A 22,052-nucleotide genomic window follows, 5' to 3' on the forward strand; every position below is an offset into this window, starting at 1 on the left:
GGTGTACAGGTCAATAAGTTAAATGCTCATTGTAAATTGTCATGTGATTAGTCTAGGGTTAATTCGGTGTGTTGCTGGCAGCGTCACTCGAAAGGCCCGCAGAGTCTATTCTGCACTGTATCTCTAAGTAAAATTGTATATAAATATATATTCCTATATTGTATGTCTTATCTTATTGTAATTTATATTTTATGTATTACGCAAAACAACAAACTTCATGTCAGTGATAATAAACCTGATTCTGATTCTAATGGCCCAATTGAAAGACTAGAAAGGAACTTTAAAACTTATCTTGGTTAGTACGTTGGAACTAAATCTCCCAGATGCTTCAAAACTACAGTAGTGGACCCCCGTGCAGTCCAGTGTTTCCAACGCAACCCACACTCCCCATGTTCAATAGAAGGAGCTGCAATACTACCAGTGCACCTCCTGAGACCAGCTTGTCCAATATGGAGGCCACAGTTACAGCCAGGTAACTATGCTGGGGAGGTTATATCTGTTCTGCTTAGCACCAGTCTGCTGAAACTGACGGGGACCCAAAAGCATGCGAATTCTGGAAACTGGAGGAGAAAGTCAGCCACTGCAGGAACTCAGCAGGTCAGGCAGCATCTGTGGGTGGGCAGTTTGTTGGGAGACTTTTCAACTCAACTCAAAACATTGATTGCCTACTTCCCTCCAGAGACGCTGCCTGACCCACTGCAATCTCCCAGCAACTCTCTTTTTTTTGCTCCTGAGAAATGCTTTATTATCAGGCACAATAAATTCTACAGAAGCTGGAAACCTTGAGCAAAGTGATTGAGAAATTCAACAGGTCAAGCTGCATCTGTGGAGGGAAATAAACAGTCGACTTTTTGGACCAGGCTCCTTCATTAGGTCTCAGCTACAAACATCAACTATGTATTTCCCTCCGGAGATGCTGCCTGACCTGTTCAGTACCTCCAGCATTTTGTGTGTGTGTATTACTCTACTTCAAGGTGTGTAGTAGGAAGTGAATACCAGACAGAGGTAAAGATTCAACCGGGTTCTGACGGTTTCTTTGAAAAACAGGACAATCCCATTAACTCTTGGGAATCTTCGGCCCATGGTAGCTGAAACTTCAGAGGATTTGGGGTGGTATTGAGAACAAGAACTTGCATCCAGCTCACACAGAGGCCTACCTTAGTGCTGGATGGAATGGACCCCTCACACACTACCCAGTTGTCTGCACTATCACTTTCTTTCTCTTACATCCATGGAAGACTCGGAGTTCTCACTGAGGCTAACAAACCCCTCTACACCCAATGAACCTCTTTGGGACCAAGGCATATGGGATCCCCAGCAAGTGTAGTACCATAGATCTCGGATCACACTGCAATGATGAGCATGCATGTTAATAAAATCAAACTCACTGCAAACTAGATCTTAAGTAAAAGATTACAGATAAGCTTTATTTATTGCATCCACTTCGAAACATTCAAAAATGCAAAGAAATGTCCAGCATTTGCGTCAACAACCAACACTGCCCAAAGATCTACCGGGGTGGGTGGCAGTCCGCAAGAGTCACCATGCTTCCCGCGCCAAATTAGCACGTCCAGGGCTCAATAACTCGTACTTCTGTGGACTCTGGGAAGAAACTGGGAGCACAGAGCGGAAACCCACATGATAACGGAGAGAATGTACAAACTCTTCACGGACAACGGCGGGATCTTCAAATAGACGGCGCAGTATTAGCGCTACGCTACCGCGCCGCCCGGTCAAATCAAAACCCGATCCCAACCCCACCTCTCCGTATCCCGCCAGTAATGAGAATGCTGTGTATAAAACTGCATTCCCCAACGGAGCCTCTCCCGCCCCCCAACACACACACACACAGACTTCAATTAGTTAACAAAAAAAATCAAACTCAGGAACTCAGCGGGTCGAGCAGCATCTGTGAGGGAGATAAACTGTCGGCGTCTCGGGTCGAAACCCTATATTAGGGCCGTGTGTTTTCCTTGGCGCCACCTCATTGTAAGTTGTACAGAACCAAATCACCAGTGAGACTCGGGTTCGAGAAATAATCCATGTCCAGTTTTTTAAAAGTAATGCTCCGGTAATTCATTTCCTGGCCCACGAAGTCCCACCCCGACAGATGGGTGTCGGGCGCCGGGCCGCTGCTCCGAGCGGGCGCCGTGGCCAGCAGCCTCTCGGGGTAGAGATCCGGCTGGAGTCCATTCAGAAACCTCTGCACCGTTTCGCCCAGCTTCGCTTGCCTGACGAGGCGGGCGTGGATCTCCAGCAGCGACGGCGTTTCCTCGCGCTCTCCCACCTTGAGGAAAACGCTCAGCGCCGAGGCCCGTTTGTGGTCGCGGCCCCTGCGGCCGCCTCGCAGTCGGCAGCTGCCCTTCGGGCGCGGCGGCTCTCCTCTCGCGCCCGTGTCTCTCCGCTCGCTGAAAGTCACCCCGGCAGTTCGGCGCCTCTCCTGCGCTGGCAACTGTGTGTTCTCGGGTGGCAGGGCGGCCCCCGACACTGTGTCTGGACGTTGGGTCAGTAAGCCCCCGGGGGCCATTGGCGGCGCGGTGCTGACCGGGGCAACCTGACTCTCTCCGCCCTCCTCGGCCCTCTTGAACACGGCCGTCCCGGTTCTGGGTCCCCTCTGGGAAGCTGACTCGCTGGCTCTTCGCCGCCTCGGGATCCCGTTGCTCGACGCCCTTTGTAAGATCTCCCTCACAGCGGCTTTGCTGTCGTCCCTCGCCAAGCTGTTGAAGCCGCAGGAGGATCTGTGCTTCAGCTGCTCCACGACATCCCGCCTCTCCATCAGGCGAGCGTGGACCAACTCGGAGTGCCGGAGTTTACTGCGGAATCTGTTGAACAGGACACACTGATCCAGAGTGTAAGAATCCGCCACTTGCTTCTTCAGGGAGTCGAAGGCGACCAGGCGCTTCTGCAGTAACAGTTCCTCCTTCCAATTGATCGACTGAATCAACCTGGATGTTTCGACCTCTCTCGGCTTTCGTCTCTCGGCCATTCCTCAGCAGGCGGGAAGCACAAGCAAATCCCCACTCCAATGTTCTCAGTAAGTGATATCAAGCCAATTAATTCAAAGCCTTTAAAGTGACTGCAGGTTAACAACCGTGCGGAAGAGCAGGCTTTATTGCCCGTTGTTAGGGAGGCTGAATCTGTCTCGTCAGAATATAAACACTTAAGATGCATGAAATCCACACAGCGGGTGTGTGATTGTATGCAGCCTTCCAATGGTGGACGAAAACCACGACAAGACGTGCGAGCCACTGGATTGAGATAAAGCTTCCGACATCCAGAGACTCTTTCAAAGATTTCCGAAGTTTAGCTGAGAAATATCGTTACTAGGCAGACCTGTGAAACACGATCCCGTTCATTGTGTCTTTATTTCAATATCAATGGCTCGACACAAACCCTGGCGGGAGAGAGGAGCAACGGGAGGTGTGGGCAGGGTTAGCTGGAGGCGAGTGGGAGGAGATCCTCGTGAGGACTTGGACCGAATGCAGTGAATTCCACATGCTTTTCCCATGTTGGAGCATTCAGGTATGACCAATGAACAATCTACTAGAGAAACACAGATTGAGCACCATCTAAAGGGGGGGGGGGGAGCATAAGGTCAATATTTCAGGTCGAAAACCTACACCAGGATCCAGGAATGACTCATCCCCGGCTATTAAATCTTTTAAACAGAATTCCCTGACATATGTTCTTACACAATTGCACTAATTTACCCAGAAAACTAACACAGAGTGTAGAACAGTGTAGCGCAGAACAGGCCCTTTGGCCCATGATGTTGTACTGACACTATAATCCACTGTAAGATCCATATATCCGTTCCCTCCCACAAAACCCTCTATTTTTCATTCATCTGTGTTCCTATCTAAAAGTCCCCAATACCTATATCTGCCTTTACCACCAGCCCGGCAGCGCATTCCACGCACCTACAACTCTGTGTAAAAAGCTACTGCTGATATCCCCCACTACGCCCCCCCCCTCCCGTCACCGCCATGCATTCTCCCCATCACCTTAAAATTATGCCCCTTTGTATTAGCCATTTCCGCCCTGGGGGAAAAAGTCTCGGGCTACCCCCTCAATCTATTATCATAAATCTTCTCTGACCCTCACCAAAGCTTCCACATCCTTCCTGTGATGAGGTGACCAGAACTGAGCACGATACATCAGAACGGTTTTAATGAGGAAGAAAAACTTGCATTTATGTAGCACAATCAGTTGCCCAAGGTCATTGCAAAATATTTTGTTGTCAGTGCAGCTGTTGCAACATAGGCACTGCTGGTCATGTGATGGTCTCATTGTGTATGGCAAACTCCCTCATTTGGCCATCTGACAAACGCCAAATAATCAGCTTCTCTTTCTAAACATTCATAATTGGCAATTGGTGTTTCTGGCTCAAATTAAATAAAATGGATTTGCTTTCACTGGAGGTGTTAAAGGATAGGTATGAAAATGTTGAAGTAAGTAGAGCACCAATAGACAAGCCCAACTCCCTTCTCGGATAATCAGAATCAGGCCGATTATCACTGATATGTCATGAAATCAGTTGCTGTACGGCGGCATACATTGCCTTAAGAGGAGGAAGGATTACCATGTCTGGACAATAGTTATACTTCAATCAACATCACTTACAAAAAAAATACTTGAGGTCATTATAATGCTTCCGACTTCTTTTGTTTATTACGTTGCAATTGTGATAACACTTTAAAAGCACCTCTCTGTCTGAAAACCATTTGATACAAGCCATTGGACATTTTGGTTCATCTTTGGCATTAGGAAGAACCAATCTGGCCTTCCCAGTGATCCCAGAGGATTTGTCACATATATAGTTGGGTGTCAAAGTAGTGTAGTGGTTAATCAGGGTCAGCATTCTGGTTCAATTCCTGCCACTGTCTGTAAGGCATTTGTACCTTCTCCTCATGACCACATGGATTTTCTCTGGGTGTTCCGGTTTTCTCCTGCCTCCCAAAGATATATGGGTTGGTAGGTTAATTGGTTGCATGGATGTAATTGTACGGCATGGGCTTGTTAGATGGGAAGGGCCTGTCAGTGTGCTGTATCTCTACATAAGACAATTGATCTCATCACTCTGCTGGTGTTGCATGGAGTGTGTCACTCTGATTTTATCCTAACCATTGTCAGACGGGAAAACATAACAAACTTTATTGAATTGTTAGGATACTTCCACTACTAGCCTTCGCCAGTAATCGTTTTGCCTCACTCCCATGTCTCATTCACTTGCTGGGTGGTTGAGTTCAAGCACACAGCACCAGCTAAAAGCGAGTCTTCTCTCTGTCATCGCCATCTCTCTTGACAATCCACTGTTCCTAAATTGGTACAACAATACCCAATACTGATGCCTTTAAACCAAAGTACTGGTCATTATTGGATTCCTACGTGTGTGACCATTCTGAACACAAAACGGTTGTTGCATTTCTTACACTAGGCAGTGGGAAAGTTCACTTCAAGTATACCTGATTAGGTATAGCGTGCTTCCTATGCTCATGACAGGTGCTATATAAATCAGTCTGTACCTCTGAACTTCGTCATTAATTGGTTAATCACCAATCCTCCACTAAGTCTATTAGAACATAGTACAGCATGCTAACAGGCCACTTGGCCCACAAAGTTGTGTCAAACCAGCTAAAAAGCAAATAAAAAATATCCAACCTTCTACCTACACCATGTCCACATCCCTCCATCAAACTAATTACATTACAAACAATGTATGTCCTGCAAAGTCCACAACCCTTGCCAAATTATTTTGTAGTGTATTATTCCTTTTTTTATGTGTGGAATTTATTTAAACATGCAATATTTTATTTACTCTGCACCAGCTATACAACCACAAATTATTTTAGTGTTGTTGAGAGTTAACAATCAGCAATCAAAGAGATACTGAGGGAAATTTTCACATTCCTCTGCAGTTCAATCAAATATGGCTGGGGTGGCGGGGTGGAAATATGTCTCTGCCGAAGGAGGTGTAAGGCACTCCTTCCCTCCTCTAGCCTGCACGTCACCCATGGGCAAAGTGTGGCATCTGCTTAGCATGCCCCACCCCCCGATCAGGATCATGTGCAGCTATGGGAGCAGTTGGTTGTACAAACAGCTGGTACATATCGTACTCCTGGTTATGCTACCACTAACGCCAGGCAGACACTCTCTGAAGAGTATTGATAATGGGAAGGATCACTTCCGTAGAACATATTGCCAAGAGCAATCATGATCATGGAAAGACCATGGTTTGGTATTTAGGTGCGTTGTTCAGAAAACAGATTTTCAGTAATACATCTCACTGGAAACTTCAACCTATCTTTGTTTTCTTTCATTAATTAACATGAAAGAGCAATCAGTATGAAAATATATATGATAGCCAAGTTTTCAGTTTCTGTACATTTTCCACTGAACTCAGGAGCCTCTTTGAAATACTGGTTCCAGCAATAGCTTTACGAACTGAGTAGTCTTTCCGTCTGAATAAAAAAGCTAGGAAGGAAGATAGTGAGCAAAAAAAAATTAAGCCAGCACATCTTGATATGAACTGTATTAAACAGTAACAAAAAAGAATGTCTGACAACATATTTCAATTCATACAAAAACCGACAAGTTGTAAGACTTATTTTAATGTTACACTTACAATGGGCATAAACCAAATGTGTAATTTAAAATGAAAATCTAAAATCACTTTTTAACCACAAAAATTATTGATATTCTTTGGATAATAAATACATTAAAATGATTTCATTTTACCAATACATAAAAAGAATGAGAGAAAATCTTCATATCTGACAATGCCCAAGCTCTTAAATAATACCTGGGTGAACCATTTCTCAAGATATTGATCCCAAATCATAGCAATTTATTTTCATTTTTACTTAGTGCAAAGCAACGAGATGCACTGACCCAGCTGGTTCATCTTTCAGCTGCTTCTTGGACTACCTTTAATGCACTGAACTTCTTTCCCGGAGGATCAATCCCACAGTTGGAGCTGTGATTAACTGGCTCTTTCTGGCCATATTTATTACTTTGATATTTGTTAAAAGGCATAATACAGCAAACATAAGAGATCAAGCAACTGGTTTACATTGCCATGATTTGTTGCATTGTTCTCTTTTATATGATAAAGATGGGTGATGCTCAGAGAAATTAAATGACAATAATTGATACGCAATTGTGTTTGTTTGTGGTGCCTTGCAGTGTTTAACACTCAGCTGCAGAAAGCTATCATGTCATTCATTAGTCATACCCACTTTAAATTTAAAGGGAGGCATTCATATCCTTTTAGAAGCCGGACACACTTCCAACAGGCCTAATTTTTGCTGAGGTTCAGCAGGGAGGCATTTGCATCCTTTTAAAAGGTGGAAACTCTTTCAACAGGCCTATTTTGTGCTGAGAATTAGTGATATACCTCCAAAAGGACCACAGCCTTCACATTAGGTTTAGAGGCTTGTGTGCCTCAATGACCCAGAGAGCCATGTTGGCTGGAGTAAGGGCCTTGTGTTTTGGCTCCAGGTGGCGTCAACCATGTCAAACAGGGCAAAGGGTAGAGGCCCGACTAAGGTTCACTGGTCCTCCAGATTTGGGGGTTCAGCTCAGGGCTAACAGCCCTGACTGTTAAAACAATATTGTTACAGAAGCAGCAATAAAGAATCCTTCTACATCTGAGTGCAATGGTAATCCTGAGTCTCCACCCAGGACTTGCATGGCTGACAGTAGTGAAAACTGAGAGGGAGCTACTGACGTGACGAGGGAAGCCCTGAACACTGCCAGAGATGGAGGACCTTCATTGCTGTCCTAAACAGCAGTGCATAATGGGCAATAAATAAGTTTAGTGTTTAACATTTAAATTCCACACAATAACAAGGCAACTCCAATACAAAAACTTCAACAGCACAGATGTCAAAACATTAATTTGGTGTACTTTGCTTCTGTCTTTACTTCACAGTGTTGATCGACATAATATAATTCCTCTTTCTCTCCTTCCTCTCTCCTTTTTAAATCCCTCTGATGTAACAGAAGCATTTAAATCTAACTATAATTGGTGCTAATGTGAAACCTGTGTCATATTTTAGTTTGTATAGTTTAATTGCAGATCTGTGTTAATTAAATACTAGCTGATATTTTTGGTGTACACTATACCTATATAGTTCCGTAAAAAAATAATTTATTTTCGTAGCAGTAAATCCTAGTATCAAAATGGTAGGAAAAGCGAAGAATGTCCTCTAGGCTGTCACCGTCATTTTCCTTCTTCGGTGTCAGTCGCACTGTCAAAGCCATCAGACAGGTATCCACTGCCAAAGTTCTTTACTTTATTTTCCACCTTTGTGATCCTTTGCTTCAGTTTGAGCTGTGTGGATTTGTACTCTGCCATGAGCCTGGCAAACTTGGTTTGCAAAGTGTCCAGGGAGGCCTCCATTCTTTCCACTTTCTCTTCCAGGTCCTTCGGGTCTGCCCCCTCTTTTGCTGCTTCTTCGTCTATTAAATTGTCCTTCATCAGAATCTGACGTCCCTTTTCTTCCAGAATCTTCTTGGCATCCGGATATTCAGTCAGGGCTTCCATCAGATCAACCTTGGAGAGGCAGAAGAGATCGGAGTAGCCGATACTTCGAATGTTGGCTGTTCGCCTGTTCCCAGCTTTACTGCCCTTTATGTTTAAGATGCTGATTTCCCCAAAGTAGCTGCCGTCACTCAAGACCACAAATTGTGTTACCCCATCATCAGCCACCACCGCCAGTTTGCCCTCTTTGATGATATACATTTCTCTGCCAATGTCTCCCTTGCGGCAGATGTAGTCTCCGGGGCTATACACCTGTGGTTGCAGCTTTAGCACCAGCTCGATTAAGAGGCCAGCTTCGCAATCTGCAAAAATTCGGACTTTCTTTAGTGTGTCCAAGTGGACATTGATGGCAATTTCAGCTTTTAGTTTGTCAGGTAGGTTCTTGAGCACTTCTTTCTCATTTATACTCTTCTTGTTGATCCACAAGTAGTCAAACCACTTAATGATCCTGACCTCCAGGTCTTTGCTCACTTTACGGAACTGCATGTACTGTTTGATGGCGTCAATTTTGGATTGGAACTCAGCCCGAGAGGCATTCATGTTCGAGATCATGGAGCCCACGTTACCAACAATGGTTGCAAAGATAAGTACTCCCACCAGGAAGTCAATGACCACAAACAGAAATTCCTCATCCTTTACTGGAGGAGGGGTTTCTCCAATGGTGGTCAAGGTCAAGGTGGACCAGTAAAGGCAATAGATGTATTTTCTGCTAAGTCGTCCATATTCAGGGTGGGATATGTTTGGATAGACCCAAGTATCGACACCAAACCCAATTGATTTGGAGATTGCATAATAAATGCAGCCATTCCAGTGGATGATGATGAGGATATACAAAACAAGATTTCCAATTCGAAATACATTAGGGTAGTTTGTTCTGGTTTCTGTACGATCGAAGAATTCAAACATTCGACTGAAGCGGAACAGACGATTAAATCGCACCTCAGGGTAATTCAGTCCCATTGTAAGGTACGCTAAATCTGTTGGTAAAAGGGAGAGGGTATCCAACTTAAACTGAGGCATCTTCATGTAATTATCTCTTAATTTCTTTGCATCTTTGACCAGCAATCCTTGTTCAAGAAAACCTAAGTGAAGAAATGTAATGTTACTGAGCGAGACATTATCCAAAAATTAAACTACAGCTTCCCAAAGTAATAACTCTGGAAGAAAAGAATATGATACGTTCAAGAATATCAGTGAATATCAGATTATTTTTTTGGAACAACACATAAGATGCTGGAAGAACTCAGCAGGTCAGGCAGCATCTATGGAGGTGAATAAACAGATGACATTTTGGGCCTAGTACCTTCATCGGGACTGGAAAGGGAGCAGGAAGAAGCAGAATAAGAAAGTGGGGGAAGGGGAAGGAGCACAAGCTGGCAGGTGATAGGTGAAACCAGATGAGGGGGAAGATGTGGGGGGGGGGGGGTTGATGAAATAAGATGCTGTGAAGTGATTGGTGGCAAAAGTAAAGGGCTGAAGAAGGAGGAGTCTGATAGGAGAGTGGACCATGGGAGAAAGGGGGGGGGCACCAGAGAGAGGTGAAGGGCAGGTGAGGAGAACCAAAGGGGTAAGAGGGGAGCCAGAATGGAAGATTGAAAAAAAGGAGGGGGAGGGGAGAGAAATTACTGGAAGTTAAAAAAAAATCAATGTTCATTCCATCAGGTTGGAAGCTGACTCAATAGTAGAGAAGCAGATGTGTGAGTTTGAGGGAAAGGGATAATTTAGTGACCATACCTTGTATATGAGAACTTCCATGAAACCTAAAGCAAATTACTGCTAAAAGAGTCATTTCATTTCTAACTTTAACATTTTACTTTCATTACTACACAATTCAATAAACCTGTGGATATCAGCTTTGTCAATAGTATTTTTAATTTAAGTCAGGAACAGTGGTGTAGCCTCAATCCTGCATAAAATGCAGGCTGCTGAATCTGGAACACAGCTGCTTGAGCTATTAAGTCATGGCAAATTTGAAATTATTTCAACCTTGCTTCACCCTAGTGCAATCCTAACAGGACCAAATGGGCTGTACAGATTAAAATACAAGAAAGTCTGCAGATGCTGGAAATCCAGAGTAACACACACAAAATGCTGGTGGAATTCATCAGGTCAGGCAGCGTCTTTGGAAATGAATAAATATTTGACGTTTTGGGCTCTCTTTGGGACTGGACAGGAAGGGGGAAGATAGAATAAAAAGATGGGGGGAGGGGAAGAAGACAGGCTAGAAGGTGCTACATGAAGCCAGGTGGGTAGGAAAGATTAAGGGCTGGAGAGGAAGGAATCTGATAGGAGAGGAGAGTGGACCATAGGAGAAATGGAAGTAGGAGGCGATAGGCCAGAGTAGGGAATAGAAGAAGAGGGGAAGGGAGGGAAATATATTCGTTACTGGAAGGAGAAATCAATATTCGTGCCATCAGGTTGGAGGCTACCCAGATGGTATATAAGGTGTTACTCCACCACCCCCGAGAGTGTCCTCAGAATGGCATAAGACATGTCAGAATGGGAATCAGAATTAAAATGCTGGGCCACTGAGAACTTCCACTTTTGGTGGAGCTGTTCAATGAAACGATCCCCCAATTTACAGTGGTCTCAACAACGTAGAGGAGGCTGCATCGGAAGCACCAGGTACAACAGATTCGTAGGTGAAGTGTTGCCTCACCTGGAGGGACTGTTGCGGCCCTGAATCGAGGTGAGGAAGGAGGTGAATAGGCAGGTATAGCTCTTTAGCCATTTGCAGGGTTAAGTGCCAGGAAGAATAGTGGGGAGGGATGAATGGATAAGGGAATCACAGAAGGAGCAATCCCTGCGGAAAACCAAGGGGGGTGGGAAGAGGTAAAGTTATTTTTGGTGGTAGGGTTCCATTAGAGGTGGTGGAAGTTGTGGAGAATAATGTGTTGAATGTGGAGGCTCATGGGGTGGTAGATAAAGACAAGAGGAAGTCTATTACTGTTAAGGTGACAGGAAGAAGGGGTGATCGTGGATGTTCGGGAAATGGAGGAAATGCTGGTGAGAACAGCATCTATGGTGAAGGAAGGGAAACCCCATTCATTGAAGAAGGAGGACATCTCTAGTGTCCTGGAAAGGAAAGCCCCATCATAGGAACAAATGTGGCAAAGACAAAAGAACAGAGAAAAGTGAATAGCATTTTTTTACAGGACACAGGGTGGGAAGAGGGAAAGTCAAGATAATTGTGGCAGTCAGTAGGTTTCTAAAGGACTTCAGTCAACAGTTTGTCTCCAGAGATGGAGGGAGATCGAGAATGGGGAAAGAGGTGTCAGAAATGAACCAAGTGAACTTAAGGGCAGGTTGGATGTTAGTTGATGACATTGACGAGCTTAGTGAGGGTGCATGAAGCAGCACCAATGCAGTCATCACTGTAGTGGAGGAACAGCTGGAGAGCATTACCAGGGAAGACTTGGAACATGAACTATTCTATATAGCTAATCAAGAGGCAGGCATAGCTGGAGCACACGCAATTGCCATGGTTACCCCTCAAGTCTGGGGAAAGTGGGAGGAGCTGAAGGAGAAGTTGCTGAGGTTGAGGACCATTTCTGCCAGATGGAGGAGGTTGGTGGTAGAGGGAACTGGTTAGTTTTTTTATTAAGAAAGGAATGGAGAGCTTTAAGGCCTTCTTGATGAGGGTGGACAAACAAACTTGGAACAAAGTGGGGTTAGCCTTCAACTTGTTGGCTATATATTCACACACACACACACAATTTGAATTTAAACTTGTACGGAAACTGAAGTTAACTATAATACTTGAGAACAGGAATTATATTTTGTTTTCTAACTAACTAGGGATGTTAAAAAGGAAAGTTTAGTCTGTAAACTTTTAAATAGGGAATAACACTAGATCTAATTAGTTAGATTAGAGTAATAAAGGAATCTCACTGATTCTAATTAAAAAGGAATTTGTTATGGCTAGATATCTAAGATTTGGAACCTAAACAGAATGTTGGAATTTTGAATTGTTCTTGTTCATGTAAATATTCTGTACATATTGTTTTTTCCCTTATAAACAAAACCTTATTTCCAGAAGTGTGTGGTTTCTATTCGCTGCCTCCTTCCAATACCTGGATTCTTCTGATGGCCTATTAGCACCTTGTGTAATTTGATTTACTCAAAGAGTGTGACTATTAGTCACACACGTTAATACCAGTGCTACACAGGGGTTACATACAGTCCAGGTCAGGTTGATAGGACAAGACAGAATAATAGTTTGGCATAGACTAGATGGGCCAAAAGGCCTGACTCTAGCGTACGTGTCAAGGGGACTAGGCAGAATAATAGTTTGGCACAAAGTAGATGGGCTGAAGGACCTGTGTCTGTGCTGTAGTGTTCTATGGCTCTATGAGTGCCAGTGGTGCTTGTACACTGAACGTGCTACAACTACAAATGCACTATAACACTAGGAAAAGATAAACTCAACAGCATCATGAGTGTAAAGGAGGTCACATTTTGTATTTCTTGTGTATATTTTATGGATAAAGTTATTTTGAAATATAAGAGAAATGTTAGTCATTATCCAATTGCTACCTTGTTACTTTTAAAAATTTATTTCTGTTTTTCTAATTATTTTAACTTATTTTAACTTTTAATATACATATATATATATATATATACATAGCGTAATTCAGACTCTTTCTACGTTATTATGTATTGCATTGTACTGCTGCCGCTAAGTTAACAAATTTTACAACATATGCCGGTGATATTAAACCTGATTTTTTTTTTGTATTTTTTATTGAAGTTCATCAAACAAACATTTCCATAAGATGTATTTCAGACATTGTACATATACATCATATAATCATATATATCACAAATCTCCACAAAGTATTTATCTGGGGTATACACTTATAGAAAAGAGTGGAAAGAAAAAACAAGCAAAAGGAAAGAACCATGTACAAGTAGGGAGTGATTTTTTTTACAACAGATTCATTGATTTCTGAGAATAAAATCAGGCCTATGAGGCATTATGTAGTTAAACCACTTTTCCCAGTATGAATCAAATTGTTCCAGCTTATGATTAACAGATGCTGTTATCTTCTCCATTTTGTAAATGTCCATTGTAATTTCCATCCATGTATTTAAAGTTGGGCTCTCCTGTGATAACCATTTCCTAGTAAGAGTCTTTTTACCAGCCATCAACAGTATATTCATTAAATATTTATCTCTTTTCAACCATTCTTGAGGTATATATCCAAAATATATGGTCTTACTCTCCAAGGGTATTTCATATTTAAATATGTCTTGTAGGACATTGTGTATCCCCCTCCAATAGTTTTTGATAACAGGGCAGTCCCAAAAATATGATAATGATTTGCATTTTGATTTCCACAATTTCTCCAGCAAACAGGGAGGTTACTATCATAATGGGATTTCTGAGAGGGTGTAATAAAATATCTTATCAAGTTTTTCCATCCAAACTCCCTCAATTTCTGTGAATTGGTACACTTCCATTGATATCTCCATATTGTTGTCCATTCTTCCTCAGGTATAATTATCCCTCCTTCCTTCTCCCATTTTGTTTTAATGTATGAAGTCGAATGCGTTTTAAGATTTGACAACCCCTTATACATGCATGAAATGATTCTACTATCATTATCTGATTTATATACTTTTCTAAAGAGCTCTATCAAGCATGTATTTGCCTTGGTTACATTTTTAAGCGTCTTATTAACATATTGTCGCATCTGTAAATACCGATAAAAATCTTGTTTTTCTAATAAGTGTTTCTCTTTAAGCATTTCAAAACCAAACAATGTTCCTTCTTTCATTATGTTGCAAAGAACTGTTATTCCTTTAGCTGTCCAGTCCTTAAATCTAGCCTCCAATTTATTTGGTGGAAAATCAGAGTCATATGCACACCATTTAAGAATTGCAGTATCTCCCTCTAGATTATATTCTTTTATAGTGGTTTTCCATATTTTAAGAGTCAATTTCATCCATAGGTTATCAATAGTATTTATGTACCTTTGCAGGTTGTTATCAGCCAAAATTGCTTGTATGGGGATGGGAAGTACCCGCTCCTCAATGTTTTTCCATTGAGTGTCATATGATGGGTTGCACCAACATATCACAGCTCTCAACTGTGCTGCAAAATAATAATCTCTAAGAGAAGGTAGGCCCCATCCCCCCCTTTTCCTTTGCTAATTGCAAAGTTTTGAGACGAATTCTAGGCCTTTTACTCTGCCAAATATACCTTGATAACATCTTGTTCCATTCATTGAATTGATTTTGATTAATCTCTATTGGTAGGGTCTGAAAGAGATATAACAGTCTGGGCAGTATATTCATTTTAATAGACTCAATCCTTGAACTGAGACTGAAAAAAGGAATTAGGCTCCATCTTGCCACATCTTCCTTAATTTTTTTATATAGAAGCTGATAATTACATTCTGATAATTTTGGCAAATCTTTTGGCATAATGATGTCCAAATATTTGAAAGACTCTGTGTGCCATGCCCAGGGGTATCAACTTTCAATTTCTCTTGGTGGGCTATAGTTATATGAAAGTAATTGGGTTTTATCTATGTTAATCTTGTATCCTGATAATTGACCATATTGTTCAAAGGATTGCATCAAATTAGGTAAAGAGTACGTTGGTTGCCCTAGATAGATCAAAATGTCATCCGCATAACAAGCCAATTTATGCTCTGTCCCTTTAATAGTAATTCCCCTGATATCTTCTTTTTGTCTGATGTATTGAACTAATAGTTCCAGATATAGCGCGAAGAGTAGTGGTGACCATGCACAACCCTGTCTCATGCCCCTTTCTAGGATAAGACTATTTGATAAATATCCATTGATTTTAATCCTAGCAGTAGGATTGTCATATAGTGTCTGCATTGTTTTAATAATTGTGTCTTGGAAGCCAAATCTATCTAAAACTCTGTAAAGAAAATTCCAATTAACCGAATCAAATGCTTTTTCAGCATCTACGCTTATCACTATTGCTTCGAATTTATTTTTTTGTATATGATCCATAATGTGAAGTGTCCTTCGTATATTGTCTTGTGTCTGGCATCGTTGTATAAACCCTGTCTGATCATTACGTATCAGTATGGGTGGAAACTCCTCTAATCGTTTGGCCATGATGGAGGTAAATAACCTGTAATCTACATTAAGAACGGATATTGGTCTAAATGACCCACATTCCATTTTATCCTTGCCTTCTTTCGGTAGAGCTGAGATTATCGCTTCCTTCCAACTGGGTGGCCTTTGTGCCTTTTTTAGAGCCCATTTCAGTGTGGGGAGTAAAACAGGAATTAACTAATTTTTAAATTCTTTGTACCACTCTGCCGTATACCCGTCTGATCCTGGTGACTTGCTTAATTTAAGCCTACTAATTGCAGCTTTTAATTATGTCAGCAGTCATCCTTCTATTTTGTTCTTCGCTTAAAGTGGGTAACTCTAGAGAATTTAGTTTTTTATGCTGATTATCACTTAAATGAGTTTCCTGTAAATACACTACATGGGCTTGTTCTCTTTTCATTTTGGATAAAATTCTCTTACGTTTGATTGGATTTAATAGCCCATTTACATTAAAAGAAATGAATTTTACCTTGTCCTTAGCCATCTGAATTTATCTGTCAATGTATCATTGAAATTAGAATAAAACTTAATCGATCTACTCCCTGAACAAATAAGAACCAAGGAACTCAAATAATAACAAAAATGGCAACGAACGTGTGATTCCAAGGCTGAGGTCTCTAGTAAATGACCCTCTGTTGAGCTAGAGGAAATGTCTAGCTGTGGGGGATAACCCCTCCTATTTGTGAGTTGAGGGCCCTCATTGCGGTATTAATAAAAGTCAGTGAACAAATCCATTACACAGAAAAGATTTCCCTTTGTACTCCTCCTATATATACATACACGCACATACACACACACACATATTACACACATACACATATATGCACACATATACACATATATATATATATTCTCACTTTGGTGGGGAAAAAGGAATAAGTGAGCGAATAAAGAATAACAATTAAGTAATATAAAATCCACATTATAATAAGTATTTCTCGAGATAGGTATATCACTGTGTACTTTTGCTTCTGTTTAGCTTCTCAGCATTTTTAAAGTTAGCCAAACCTTATGGCTCTTCTGAAAGGGGTGAGGACTGTCTTTGGGAAACTCCCAGTCTCTTCCTGATATGTTTCTCTTGGCTTCCTCCCGTCTCTTGCCATCTCGATTCTCGCACTATTTCCCAAGCCGAGCGAGACAATTCCTCAGCCAGGCTTTCTTTTGTTTTGGTCATGCTGACGGACAACCCTCTGGCCTTCATGTCTGTAGTCGCCTCTTCCACTATCTGGTACACAGTTGCCATAAAACACTCGAAGTTTAGCAGGGTACGGAGTTTGAAATCTAATCTTATTTTGCTTTAGTATTCACTTTACTTCGGAGTATTCTTTGCATTTCTGGAGGACTCCAGGGGTGGTAATCTTGGTCAAAATATATTAATTTATCCTCTTAAAAACACTCTTCTTATCCCAGGCCCTTCATAGAATCTCCGCCTTGGTGCTGTACCCAAGGAATTTAATTACAATTGATCGTGGCTTTCTATCCCCGGTAGGTTTTGGAACGAGCGCGCAGTGCGCTCTTTCGACTTCCAGCTTCATAGCCGGGGGAAGATCCAATGCGTCCCGCAGTAACTTTCCAACAAATTCCGTCATAGATGGGCCCTCCGCTCCTTCGGGAACATTGTAGATTCTGACAATTTTCCGCAGTGATCTTCCCTCCAGATCAAGCAGTTTACCTTCTTGGTGATGTATGGTTTTTATTGTCTTGCTCAGTATCCGTTCCACATTTTGAACGCGATCTTCCACCTTCTCAATGCGAGTCTCTGCCACCACTATTTTTTGATTAACTCTGGCGAGCTCTGCCTTAATGTCATGGAGCTGCTGCTTTATTTATTTCTGGACCTCCATTATTTCTTTCAGGATTTCGAACATATTCGCCACTTCGCCTGAACAAGGCCCGGCAGCCGCCTCGCTGGCACGCGGTCGGGTCGGAGAGCCGCTCACTGCACTCCTCTCGGACGCAGACTCCGCAGTGTCGCTTTTTTTATTTCCATTCCTTTTCCCCATTCTTGCCCCTCTTTTCAGTTCAAATATTTTTCGAAAAATACTATATTTGACAGGTTAATGGGGCTTAATACGCATTTTTCTGGAGGAGCTAGTGACTTAAACTGCCACTCTCAACGATGATGTCACCGGGAACCGCTCCTTTAAACCAGATTCTAATTCTGAGTGGGCAGATAGACATTCATGGCAGCAGCCTCCCATCTCTGTACACACATGAAACTGAACTTACTGTGGAGAAGATGGGGACATGGAGCATCTGGGAGAAATAGTCAACTTAACTGGATAACCGGATGATGGCTCGGAGTAGAATGGGCTGAGGACATGAGCCATGAAGTCATACAGTGTTGAAACAGGCCCTTCAGCCCACAGAGGCTCAGCAGACCAGCGAGAGACCATTTACATAATCCTAATCTCACTTTAGTTCCTCGTATTCCCATCATCTCCCCCAGGTTCCACCACCCACAGAGAATAAGGACGATTTACAGTGGCATAGGTAGGGCGGATAATCAGTCTTTTCTCCAAGTTGGAAATATAAAACACTAGATTTATGGTGAGAGAAGGAAAGTTTAAAGGAGATTTGCAAGGCATGTTTTTTTTTTGAATACAGGGAGTAGTGATATGCACTGCCAGAGGAGATATGGAAGCAGATACGATGGCAAAAAGTAAGAAGCGTTTAGGTAGACACATTAACAGCCAAGGTCAGACAGACAGACGGACATACTTTATTGATCCCGAGGGAAACTGGGTATGGACAATATGGACCATATAAACCACGTAGGGGCAGATGGGATTTGTTTAAACTAGAGTCATAGTGGTCACAGATATCAGGTGCTAAGGAGCATATTCCTGCCCTGTCCTATGTGCTAAGTAACTCCCCTCTCCACCTGCACATTCTAGGGATGTAGGAAAAGCAGAAAAAAACCCATAGAGGGAACTTAGACATGACTGGAGGTCGAGATTGAAGCTGACTGGCTGGAGCTATGAGCCAGCTGCACTACCAGCTGTGTGCTCCGTTCAAAGCTACAAAGCTAAAGTTCCACCTTCAACAAAACCACTGCATCAGGAGAAGATGGAGACCATCTTCTCCAAGAACAGAACAAACACAGAGCCATTTATTAAAAATAAAGAGACATGTTTCTTTACCTGTTCGAAACCTTACAATTGAATCCACGATGTAGATCGTATCTGATACATAATCCAACACCAACCATAAAGCAAGGTATTTTGTTTGAAGTTCTTCAAAACAAGCTCTAGAATACAAGGCGGAAGGTTTAAGACAGCGAGGAAAACTCAGTAAGTATACTCTGATAGTTACTGTGATACACTATAGTATGGTATTAGCCAAACTTGGATGTTTTACATCATGGATTCAAAGTTAGCATGGAGAAAATTCAGCATCTGTTAAAATACTGCACTGTGACAAGTTATTAGTCCAGAGTAACATATCCATTACATGTGCTTTTAACCTATATATCCAAACTTTATTGGAGTTAGTTGCCCATTACATTTAATCCCAGTGCCTTGACCCACTTTCACCATATGGCGTAATCAGGAAGTTTCCTTCAACTGTGTCTAAGCACCCAAAATGAAAAAGAGTTTGGTTACATTCAGAAGCAAAATACTGCAGATGCCTGAAATCTTAAAATAAAAGAGAAAGCAATGGAAATACATGGCAGGTCAGGCAATGACAGGGGTGAGATTTATCATTTTAGGTGACTGAGTTATCATCAGAACTAATCCTGAAACATTAACTCTATGTTTCACTCTCTATATTTGGCTACTCACAGCAGTTGACAGCTGACATGAATACAAAGGACTGAATTACTAAGCTGCCACTTTCTTGTGACTTAAAAACCCATGAAACAATAGTAGTAGGCCTCCATTAGTCTCGATAGACCATGGATTTGGACCTTGGAAAGTTTCCAGGGCGCAAGCCTGGGCAAGGTTTTTTTTTAATGGAAGACCGGCAATTGCCCAAGCTGCAAGTCTCCCCTCTCCACGCCACCAATGTTGTCCAAGGGAAGGGCATTTGGACCCATACAGCTTGGCACCAGTGTCATCGCAGAGCAATGTGTGGTTAAGTGCCTTGCTCAAGGTCACACACGCAGCCTCAGCCAAGGCTCGAACTAGCAATCTTCAGATAACTAGACGAATGCCTTAACCACTTAGCCATGCACCAACATCGTGAATCAATACATGCAGGAGGAAATGGTCAAAAATGTCTTGGGTGCCGAACAAGATTTGGGAACCTGGCAATACACAGGTTGTGGATCTGAATGCAGGAAAGAGAATGTGTTGTTTTTAAGTATGAGAACAGAGAATCTTCATAATTAAATTATATTTGTTTGTTAGCAAGTTTCACAAGGCAGACAAGCAGTGAAACATTTCCAAGAGTGACCATTAGACATCAGGTGGATGATAGTCAGGGTTTAAAATCAAGTAACTTTTGAGGTGATCAGATCCCCATGGGCTGCTTTTAATAGAGGTTTGAACAAGGCAGTACATTTGCTCCTGATTAATATTCTTTATCTTCAGTTACGTAACTGTGAATTTCCATCTGAGTTCATGTCATATGATATTTTACAGGTAGTAGAGTCTCTTCAACCGAATTATCCAGCCTGCGACAGGTGGACTCCGCTTGTCATTGGTCTGAAAGAAAGCTATCGGGTTAGGTCCTGCAATCTCCAGGGGTCAATTTTCTCCTTTCTCAAACCCAAATTTCTGGCTTCAGATAAAAGGAATCTCTAGGGTAAAGTCCTCATCAATCCAGCTGAATATCCATTACATTGAAGAACTCTCACTGGCAGAAAAGCAGGAAGAGCATAAGAAATCGGAGCAGGATGAGGCTATCTGGCCCATTAAGCCTGTTCCACTATTCAATAAGATCATGGCTGATCTGGCCATGGATTCACCTCCACCTACCTGCCTTTTCCCCATAACCCTTAATTCTATTACTATGCAAAAATCTATCCAACCTTGTCAAATATATTTACTGAGGTAGCTTCCACTGCTTCATTGGGGAGAGAATTCCACAGATTCACCACTCTCTGGGAAAAGCAGTTCCTTCTCATCTCCATCCTAAATCTACTCCCCTGAATCATGAAGCAATCTCCCCGAGTTCTAGTCTCACCTTCCAGTGGAAATAACTTTCAAAGGCTTTAACTTTCAAAAACATAAGAGATTCTGCAGATGCTGGAAATATTGAATGAAACACACAAATTGCTGGAGGAACTCCAGCCAGAATCTGTGGAAATGTTATCTATACATTCGCCGATGATGCAACTATTGTTGACAGAATTTGAGATAGTTATGAGGAGGTGCACAGGATGAGGTAGATCAGCTGGTTGAGTGGTGTTGCAACAACAATCTTGCACTCAATGTCAGTCACTCCAAGGAATTGATTGTGCACTTAAGGAAGGGGAAGTCGAGGGTACACACACCAGTCCTCATTGAGGGATCAGCAGTGGAAAGGATGAGCGGTTGCAAGTTCCTGTGTGTCGACGTCTCTGGAGATCTACCCTGTGCCCGACATATTGATGCAATTACAAAGAAGGCTTGACAGTGGCTAAATGTCATTAGGACTTTGAGGAGATTTAGTGTGTCACCAAAGACTCTCACAAATTATTACATATGTACCGAGGAGAGCTTTCTAACTGGTTGCATCACCATCGGATATGGAGGGGCCACCGCACCAGATCGGAAAAAGCTGCAGGAAGTTGTAAATTCAGTCAGCTCCCTCATGGGCACCAGCCTTTCAAAATGCAATGTATCAAAAAGGAGTCATCTATCATTCGGGACCCCCACCACCCAGGACATGCCTTCTTCCCATCGCTACCATCAAGAAGGAGGTAAAGGAGCCTGCAGAGACACACTCAACATTTCAGCAACAACTTCTTCCCTTTCACCATTAGATTTTTAAATGGACAGTGAACACTATCCCATTTTTTTTGCTCCCTATTTGCACTACTTATTTAATTAATTTATATATAACACACACACACAATTGTAATTTATAGATGTTATAAATTGCAAGGTACTGCTGTCACAAAACAATAAATGCCAATAATATTAAATCTGATTCTGATCTATACTGTAGACACTGCCTGACTTACTGAGTTCCTCCAGCATTTTGTGTGTGTCCTGCTCTAATTTTTAACCAAATTTTTCACCATCTTTTTAAAGGTGAGATAAAGATTGAAATTAACATGTACGAATACTGTGAAGGATAACACTGTCCAAGCAAGCATAATATGAAGTTTGATGTAATTAGGCCTAAAGAAAATAAATTCCACACATCAAGTGAGATTTTTCAGGGACAGTTGTAATTATCACTTGATCTGCCATTAAGAACTCAAGTAGCTTCTTCTTTGCCAACAGTTATAATGGGAGTTTCAAAAATAAAATGCAAT

At 42.0% G+C, this 22,052-nt stretch overlaps 1 protein-coding gene across 2 annotated transcripts in view; it reads right to left on the bottom strand.

Annotated features, from left to right (window-relative positions):
• Positions 1 to 5,170: 5,170 nt before the first annotated feature.
• Positions 5,171 to 22,052, bottom strand: part of cnga3a (cyclic nucleotide gated channel subunit alpha 3a) — a 64,178-nt gene continuing 47,296 nt past the window's right edge. For both annotated transcript variants that reach the window (XM_059963857.1, XM_059963858.1), the window contains 2 exons: positions 18,787 to 18,893; positions 5,171 to 9,627 (listed from right to left, as the gene is read on the bottom strand). In XM_059963857.1, coding sequence (XP_059819840.1) covers positions 8,225 to 9,627; positions 18,787 to 18,893 — 1,510 coding nt within the window. In that variant the 3' untranslated portion in view covers positions 5,171 to 8,224. The remainder of the gene's footprint in view (positions 9,628 to 18,786; positions 18,894 to 22,052) is intronic.

The sequence above is a fragment of the Hypanus sabinus genome, chromosome 3, assembly GCF_030144855.1.
Source record: "Hypanus sabinus isolate sHypSab1 chromosome 3, sHypSab1.hap1, whole genome shotgun sequence".
Lineage (NCBI taxonomy): Eukaryota > Metazoa > Chordata > Chondrichthyes > Myliobatiformes > Dasyatidae > Hypanus > Hypanus sabinus.